At 48.7% G+C, this 9,995-nt stretch overlaps 1 protein-coding gene across 1 annotated transcript; it reads right to left on the bottom strand.

The window, feature by feature from the left end:
• On the bottom strand, positions 1-5,377 carry LOC135567317 (dynein regulatory complex protein 11-like). Its single transcript, XM_065014740.1, has 5 exons — positions 5,316-5,377; positions 4,928-5,080; positions 1,425-1,509; positions 1,174-1,329; positions 1-75 (listed from the first exon to the last, which is right to left on the bottom strand). Exons 1-5 carry the CDS (start codon positions 5,375-5,377, stop codon positions 1-3), a joined length of 531 nt encoding a protein of 176 aa, XP_064870812.1.
• Between the last annotated feature and the right edge of the window lie 4,618 nt (positions 5,378-9,995).

The following is a 9,995-nucleotide window of genomic DNA, read 5'->3' as shown; positions in this document are numbered from 1 at the left end:
CTACCGCTTAGCTTCTGATTTAGTAGCGGAGGTGTATTTTATGGTCTTAATTGTGCACGTCCAGTGGGATTGGGCCTTCATGAGGAAAACAGGTGGAGAGAGGGTGCAACACAGCACATACTTCAATTTGCTTAAGAGGAAAAGCACACGACTGAAGATTATTGCCCATCACTTACACTTTCTGTCTACTGGTTTGACTTGGAGACTCTGTGGTCTTCTGAAGGTTTTGGGTGTTTCACTTTGTTTTAACAATGGCATTAAGATCAGACTCAGATCAGTTATGTTTCACTTTGTTTTAAGAATGGCATTAAGATCAGACTCAGATCAGTTATGTTTCACTTTGTTTTAAGAATGGCATTAAGAGCAGACTCAGATCAGTTATGTTTCACTTTGTTTTAAGAATGGCATTAAGATCAGACTCAGATCAGTTATGTTTCAGGGGAAGAGAATAAACTGAGCTCTTCTTATCAAAAGCCTGGGTAAAGCAATTCTGAAGCTACTATTGGCCAAGCCTTGTCTGTTTAATAACATGAGCTACTATTGGCCAAGCCTTGTCTGTTTAATAACATGAACCACTATTGACCAAGCCTGGTCTGTTTAATAACATGAGCCACTATTGGCCAAGCCTGGTCTGTTTAATAACATGAACCACTATTGGCCAAGCCTTGTCTGTTTAATAACATGAGCCACTATTGGCCAAGCCTGGTCTGTTTAATAACATGAGCCACTATTGGCCAAGCCTTGTCTGTTTAATAACATGAACCACTATTGGCCAAGCCTTGTCTGTTTAATAACATGAACCACTATTGGCCAAGCCTTGTCTGTTTAATAACATGAGCCACTATTGGCCAAGCCTTGTCTGTTTAATAGCATGAGCCACTATTGGCCAAGCCTTGTCTGTTTAATAGCATGAGCCACTATTGGCCAAGCCTTGTCTGTTTAATAGCATGAGCCACTATTGGCCAAGCCTGGTCTGTTTAATAACATGAGCCACTAGTGGCCAAACCTTCTTTGTTTAATAACATGAGCCACTATTGGCCAAGCCTTGTCTGTTTAATAACATGAGCCACTATTGGTCAAGCCTTCTTTGTTTAATAACATGAGCCACTATTGGCCAAGCCTTGTCTGTTTAATAACATGAGCCACTATTGGCCAAGCCTTGTCTGAGCCCACCTCTCCTTCTTCTTTTCCTCCTTTCTTCTGTTTGCTTCTCCGCTTCTTGTCTTTCTTCTGATCCTTGCGGTCCTTCCCACCCTTCTTATCTTTATTTATGTTGTCTTTCCTCTTCTCCTCCTTCTCTTCCTCTTTCGCTGCTAACTCTGCAGCGACCTATCAGGAACAGACATGAGATGAGCATAGAAAAGGAAACGGAGTGTTTGTTAACTGTCTGTAGGTTAGATGAGGACCATGGGTCATTAGTCTACCTGGTCAGGTGTCTTCTGTGAAAATATGGCTGTTGATCCACCATCCTCAGCATTGGGGAAGTCAGGAAACTTTCCAGTGGCATCTCTACAATAAATAGCATGTTTTAACGGCGCAATCTGAGATACTTCCTGTTCTTAAATGATCATTACAGATATATCATTCTTGATGAATTGTACTATGTCACACTGAGAGTTAGATGGCAGACCTCCAACAAGGTCACCAGAGGGCAGACCCTCCTAATGGTTTACTAAATGCCTCAGATACTTCCACTAATTAGGGGTGGTTCATGTCATGGAGCAGTTATCTCAATGTCACCCGACCAGGAGAGAAAATAATCACCTAAATCTTAGAGCAACCCTGTGAACCAACGTTTAGCTTCCAACTTCCTTCAAATCTGGTCCTCTCCTCTTGGCCTCAAAATGTTTGTGTTCTCAACAGGGTTTAGATTCTCATCAGACAGGTTGAGGAAGCTGTACCGACAGGGTTTAGATTCTCATCAGACAGGTTGAGGAAGCTACCGACAGGGTTTAGATTCTCATCAGACAGGTTGAGGAAGCTGTACCGACAGGGTTTAGATTCTCATCAGACAGGTTGAGGAAGCTGTACCGATAGATCCCAGGTTGAGGAAGCTGTACTTCCCTTCCAGCTCTCAGGGTTTATTCTCATCAAATCTTACCGACAGAGCAATCCTGAGGAACCAACAGGGTTTAGCTCATCAGACAGGTTGAGGAAGCTGTACCGACAGGGTTTAGATTCTTCAAAGGTTCTGTACCGACAGGGTTTAGATTCTCATCAGACAGGTTGAGGAAGCTGTACCGACAGGGTTTAGATTCTCATCAAAGGTTGAGGAAGTTTGTTTGTTCTCATCAGACAGGGTTTAGATTCTCATCAGACAGGTTGAGGAAGCTGTACCGACAGGGTTTAGATTCTCATCAGACAGGTTGAGGAAGCTGTACCGACAGAGTTTAGATTCTCATCAGACAGGTTGAGGAAGCTGTACCGACAGGGTTTAGATTCTCATCATCAGGGTTTAGATTCTCATCAGACAGGTTGAGGAAGCTGTACCGACAGGGTTTAGATTCTCTCATCAGATTCTCACAGACAGGTTGAGGAAGCTGTACCGACAGGGTTTAGACAGGGTTGAAGCTGTAGAGTTTAGATTCTCATCAGACAGGTTGAGGAAGCTGGAGGGTTTGTTTGACCCTGGAGGGTGTGACCACCTCATCCATCCGTCACGGTGCGTATAATGTTGTCAGCAGCTCAGCCGAGGTCACAGCAGAGGCCAGGCTGGAGCCTGAGACACTGGGGTTGCGTCCCAAATGGGCCCATAGGGCTCTGGTCAAAAAGTAGTACACTACTTAGGGAATAGGGTGCCTTTTGGGATGCAGGCTGGGGCTGAATGTGGAGGCCAGGGCCATTGTGGGTCGATGCTTCGTCCCCATGGGAGCTGTTCTCTCTGTTCACTCCCCAGGGCTCTCCAGCCTGGATGACTTATGTCCATTGTTCCTGCTCTACTGGGTAGGCAGGCAGCACCCACCGCTGGTCAACCATAAATCACCCTGGAATTCACTAATAGGTAGCTAGCATGGAGGGAAGACACACATGAAGATGGAGGGAAGACACACATAGAGGGAAGACACACATAGAGGGAAGACACACATGGAGGAAGACACACATAGAGGGAATAGAGGGAAGACACACACAGAGGGAAGACACACATAGAGAGGGAAGACACACATGGAGGGAAGCCACACACATAGAGGGAAGACACACATAGAGGGAAGACACACACATAGAGGGAAGACACACACACAGAGGGAAGACACACATAGAGGGAAGACACACAGAGGGAAGAGGGAAGACAATAGAGGGAAGACACACATGGAGGGAAGACACACACAGAGGAGAAGACACATAGAGGGAAGACACACATAGAGGGAAGACACACACAGAGGGAAGACACACACAGAGGAGAAGACACACATAGAGGGAAGACACACACAGAGGGAAGACACACAGAGGGAAGACACACATAGAGGGAAGACACACACAGAGGAGAAGACACACATAGAGGAGAAGACACACATAGAGGGAAGACACACATAGAGGAGAAGACACACAGAGGAGAAGACACACATAGAGGGAAGACACACACAGACACACACATGGAGAAGCCACACACATAGAGAAGACACACATAGAGGGAAGACACATAGAGGAAGACACACAAGAGGAAGACACACATACATGGAGGAAGACACACACAGAGGAGAAGACACACATAAGAAGACACAGAGGGAAGAGGGGAAGACACACACAGAGGGAAGACACACACGGAGGGAAGACACACACAGAGGAGAAGACACACATAGAGGGAAGACACACAGAGAGAAGAGAGGGAAGACACACAGAGGAGAAGACACACATAGAGGGAAGACACACATAGAGGAGAAGACACACATAGAGAGAAGACACACATAGAGGGACACACATGGAGGGAAGGGAAGACACACAGAGGGAAGACACACATAGAGGAAGACACACATAGAGGGAAGACACACAGAGGGAAGACACACATAGAGGGACACACATAGAGGGACACAGAGGGAAGACACACAGAGACACACATAGAGGGAAGACACACACAGAGGAAGACACACATAGAGAGAAGACACACATAGAGGGAAGACACACATAGAGGAAGACACACACATAGAGGGAAGACACACATAGAAGACACACATAGAGGGAAGACACACAGAGGGAAGACACACATAGAGAGAAGACACACAGAGGGAAGACACACAGAGGGAAGACACACATAGAGGGAAGACACACATAGAGGAGAAGAGAAGACACACATAGAGGGAAGACACACATAGAGGGAAGACACACATAGAGGGAAGACACAGAGGAAGACACATAGAGGGGAAGACACACATAGGAGAAGACACACATAGAGAGAAGATAGAGGGAAGACACACAGAGGAAGACACACATAGAGGGGAGACACACATGGAGGAAGACACACATGGAGGAGAAGACACTAGAGAGAAGACACACATAGAGGGGAAGACACACAGAGGGGAAGACACACTAACAGAGGGAAGAACACATAGAGGGAAGCCATTAGAGGGAAGACACACTAGAGGAAGACACACAGAGGAAGACACACATAGAGGGAAGACACACATAAGCCACTGACTGTGACTCCTTTTCCGGCCATATCCTGCACCTAACAGCCATTAGGTCCTAACACTCTGTTTTTGCTCTTGTCCCCCCCCTTTCCATTCCAACCTCCTCTTCATGACACGATCAGAGATAGATACATACTGGTGGTGAAGGGTTTGGCAGGAGCCAGGAAGAGTCTATGGGTGTGATAACCTCAGAGACATGGCAGTGAAAGAGGCAGGAGTTAGTTTGGGCAGAGAGAGAAGATAACACAGAAAAGAAACAGCTACTGTGAAAGAAGACAGACTTCCCCGTTGCCTGCCTGTCTCACCGGCACTCGATAAACCACTGTCTGATCTGCTCCTGCAGTGTTTCCCGTAGGTCAGGGCCGTCCACGGCACGCACAGACTCCTTGATGCTGACCAGGGCCCTCTGGTACTCAGCCTCATTCTCCTCCTGGACCAGCCTGCGGAGTCGTCTCCACCTGCTGGGCCTTCAGCTGGGCCACGCTGGGCTCTGCTGCTGCTGCTCTGGAGGGACCTGAGGACCAGGGAGGACCAGACACAGCTATAGAGATTAGTGGGGTGAGGCAGGGAGGCAGCTTAAGCCCCACCCTCTTCAACATATCTATCAACGAATTGGCGAGGGCACTAGAACAGTCTGCAGCACCCGGCCTCACCCTACTAGAATCTGAAGTCAAATGTCTACTGTTTGCTGACGATCTGGTGTTTCTGTCTCTGACCAAGGACGGCCTACAGTAGCTCCTAGATCTTCTGCACATATTCTGCCAGACCTGGGCCCTGACAGTAAATCTCAGTAAGACCAAAATAATGGTGTTCCAAAAAAGGTCCAGTCGCCAGGACCACAAATACAAATTACATCTAGACACCTTTGCCCTAGAGCACACAAAAAATGATAACAGGTAACTTCCACAAAGCTGTGAACGATCTGAGAGATGAGGACCATCAAAAGGAGCATAAAATTCGACATACCAATTAGGATCTGGCTAAAAATACTTGAATCAGTCATAGAGCCCATTGCCCTTTATGGTTGTGAGGTCTGGGTCCGCTCACCAACCAAGAATTCACAAAATGGGACAAACACCTAATTGAGACTCTGCATGCAGAATTCTGCAAAAATATCCTCAGTGTACAACGTAAAACACCAAATAATGCATGCAGAGCAGAATTAGGCCGATACCCGTTAATTATCCAAATCCAGAAAGATTGTCTACAACCACCTAAAAGGAAGCGATTCCCAAACCTCCCATAACAAAGCCATCACCTACAGAGAGATGAACCTGGAGAAGAGTCCCTAAGCAAGCTGGTCCTGGGGCTCTGTTCACAAACACAAACAGACCCCACAGAGCCTCAGGACAGCAACACAATTAGACCCAACCATATCATGAGAAAAAAAAAAGATAATTACTTGACACATTGCAAAGAATTAACAGTGGCAGAATACCTGATCACTGTGACTGACCCAAACTTAGAGGAAAGCTTTGACTAAGTACAGACTCAGTGAGCATAGCCTTGCTATAGAGAAAGGTCGTCATAGGCAGACCTGGCTGACAAGAGAAGACAGGCTATGTGCTCACTGCCCACAAAATGAGGTGGAAACTGAGCAGCACTTCCTAACCTCCTGTGTATGATGTATGACCATATTAGAGACACATATTTCCCTCAGATTATACAGATCCACAAAGAATTTGAATCCAAATCCAATCCAATCACAGCAGCAAGATTTGTGACCTGTTGCAAGAAAAGGGCAACCAGTGAAGAACACACACCATTTATTTGCCTTTTGTAATTTAACTATTTACACATTGTTACAACAATGTATATAGACATAATATTACATTTGAAATGTCTTTATTCTTTTGTAACTTTTGTGAATGTAATGTTTACTGTTTTAATGTTTATTTCACTTGCTTAGGCAATGTTTCCCATGCCAATAAAGCCCCTTAGAAAGACAGAGACAGAGACAGAGACAGACTGTCTGTCTGTCTGTCTGTCTGTCTGTCTGTCTGTCTGTCTGTCTGTCTGTCTGTCTGACTGACTGACTGACTGACTGACTTAGCACAAAGGGAAGATAAACATAGTTACCATGGCACCAAGGCTTGTCTGGTTATCACCACTGGTTGGCTGACCTTCCCAATACAGACGTGCCTGTGTTTATTGACTCAGAGTAACCCTGCCCCTTTGTTACCCAACACGGTCATGGTAGAGGGAACAGTGAACAAGTACACCCACCATTCCCAGAAATATCATCTCCTCCAGCCGTTCTCTCCTGGTCCTCTTCCTCTGACTGTAGCCCCGCCAAACCTGGAACATACCAGAACAACAGAACAGCTAGGACACAACACAGGACACCTGGAACACACCAGAACAACAGGACAGCTAGGACACAACACAGGACACCTGGAACACACCAGAACAACAGGACAGCTAGGACACAACACAGGACACCAGAACACACCAGAACAACAGGACAGCTAGGACACAACACAGGACACCTGGAACACACCAGAACAACAGGACAGCTAGGACACAACACAGGACACCTAGAGAACAACAGGACCACAACAACACAGGACACCTAGAACATACAAGAACAACAGGGCAGCTAGGACACAACACAGGACACCTAGAACACACCAGAACAACAGGGCAGCTAGGACACAACACAGGACACCTAGAACACACCAGAACAACAGGGCAGCTAGGACACAACACAGGACACCTAGAACATACCAGAACAACACCAGAACAACAGGGACAGCTAGGACACAACACAGGACACCTGGAACACACCAGAACAACAGAACAACAGGACAGCTAGGACACAACACAGGACACCTGGAACACACCAGAACAACAGGACAGCTAGGACACAACACAGGACACCTAGAACACACCAGAACAACAGAACAGCTAGGACACAACACAGGACACCTAGAACACACCAGAACAACAGAACAGCTAGGACACAACACAGGACACATGGAACACACCAGAACAACAGGACAGCTAGGACACAACACAGGACACCTAGAACACACCAGAACAACAGGACAGCTAGGACACAACACAGGACACCTAGAACATACCAGAACAACAGGGCAGCTAGGACACAACACAGGACACCTAGAACACACCAGAACAACAGGGCAGCTAGGACACAACACAGGACACCTAGAACACACCAGAACAACAGGGCAGCTAGGACACAACACAGGACACCTAGAACATACCAGAACAACAGGGCAGCTAGGACACAACACAGGACACCTGGAACACACCAGAACAACAGAACAGCTAGGACACAACACAGGACACCTAGAACACACCAGAACAGGGCAGCTAGGACACAACACAGGACACCTAGAACACACCAGAACAGGGCAGCTAGGACACAACACAGGACACCTGGAACACACCAGAACAACAGAACAGCTAGGACACAACACAGGACACCTGGAACACACCAGAACAACAGGACAGCTAGGACACAACACAGGACACCTGGAACACACCAGAACAACAGAACAGCTAGGACACAACACAGGACACCTGGAACACACCAGAAAAACAGGACAGCTAGGACACAACACAGGACACCTAGAACACACCAGACAAACAGGGCACCTAGAACACAAAAATACATACCTAGAACCCAAAACAAGACACACATAGAACATAAAACAAGACAAGTAGAACACAACACAAGGGGACAGACAAAAGGGGATTGTATAACCAGCATGCCCATACTGCATTGCATGAACAGCTGAGAGCTGAGCAGAGCCCGACAAATGCCAAACACTCAGGACCCGGGGCTGGCAGGCAGCTAACATCCAGGAGACAGACACTCAGGACCCGGGGCTGGCAGGCAGCTAACATCCAGGAGAAAGACACTCAGGACCCGGGGGCTGGCAGGCAGCTAACATCCAGGAGACAGACACTCAGGACCCGGGGGCTGGCAGGCAGCTAACATCCAGGAGACAGACACTCAGGACCCGGGGGCTGGCAGGCAGCTAACATCCAGGAGACAGACACTCAGGAGGCTGGCAGGCAGCTAACATCCAGGAGACAGACACTCAGGACCCGGGGCTGGCAGGCAGCTAACATCCAGGGAGACAGACACTCCAGGACCCGGGGCTGGCAGGCAGCTAACATCCAGGAGACAGGACACTCCAGGAGGACCCGACCCGGGGGCTGGCAGGCAGCTAACATCCAGGAGACAGACACTCAGGACCCGGGGCTGGCAGGCAGCTAACATTCAGGAGACAGACACTCAGGACCCGGGGGCTGGCAGGCAGCTAACATCCAGGAGACAGACACTCAGGACCCGGGGGCTGGCAGGCAGCTAACATCCAGGAGACAGACACTCAGGACCCGGGGGCTGGCAGGCAGCTAACATCCAGGAGAAAGACACTCAGGACCCGGGGGCTGGCAGGCAGCTAACATCCAGGAGACAGACACTCAGGACCCGGGGGCTGGCAGGCAGCTAACATTCAGGAGACAGACACTCAGGACCCGGGGGCTGGCAGGCAGCTAACATCCAGGAGACAGACACTCAGGACCCGGGGGCTGGCAGGCAGCTAACATCCAGGAGACAGACACTCAGGACCCGGTGGCTGGCAGGCAGCTAACATCCAGGAGACAGACACTCAGGACCCGGGGGCTGGCAGGCAGCTAACATCCAGGAGACAGACACTCAGGACCCGGGGGCTGGCAGGCAGCTAACATTCAGGAGACAGACACTCAGGACCCGGGGGCTGGCAGGCAGCTAACATCCAGGAGACAGACACTCAGGACCCGGGGGCTGGCAGGCAGCTAACATCCAGGAGACAGACACTCAGGACCCGGGGGCTGGCAGGCAGCTAACATCCAGGAGACAGACACTCAGGACCCGGGGGCTGGCAGCCAGCTAACATCCAGGAGACCGACGCTACTCATGATAACACCTGCCCCCCCCCTGTAGAAGAGACCCCTCTCTTTGTCTGGTCTGCTACAATGATATCTCCCCCCACGAGGAATGTAACTCTACTGCAGGGAGGAATGAGCCTCTATGTATCAGTCACAGTGGTGGTGTCATCTGATATAAAAGTAGTGTCCTGTTCTACCAAGGTGCTGCTTACAAAGTCAGGTTTGTCTAACAGTGTTTGATCGATACCGTCCCTTGTGCAAGACAGGGATTAACATTGACCCAGCGCTCTGACCTGAACATGAACCCTAACAGGTCAGGTCAACAGAACCACTTGTCACTACCTCAGCCATGCCACATTATTATAACGATACATGATCCAACCTCTCCATAAAATATCTACACACCCGATTCCTCCGTGAAAGCAATGTGCCCAGTGGCTTTGTTAGGCCAGAGATGGTTTACACTTGGGC

The sequence above is a fragment of the Oncorhynchus nerka genome, unplaced genomic scaffold (genome assembly GCF_034236695.1).
Source record: "Oncorhynchus nerka isolate Pitt River unplaced genomic scaffold, Oner_Uvic_2.0 unplaced_scaffold_2158, whole genome shotgun sequence".
In the NCBI taxonomy this organism is placed as follows: domain Eukaryota; kingdom Metazoa; phylum Chordata; class Actinopteri; order Salmoniformes; family Salmonidae; genus Oncorhynchus; species Oncorhynchus nerka.
This window is presented reverse-complemented; position numbering and strand designations above follow the sequence as displayed.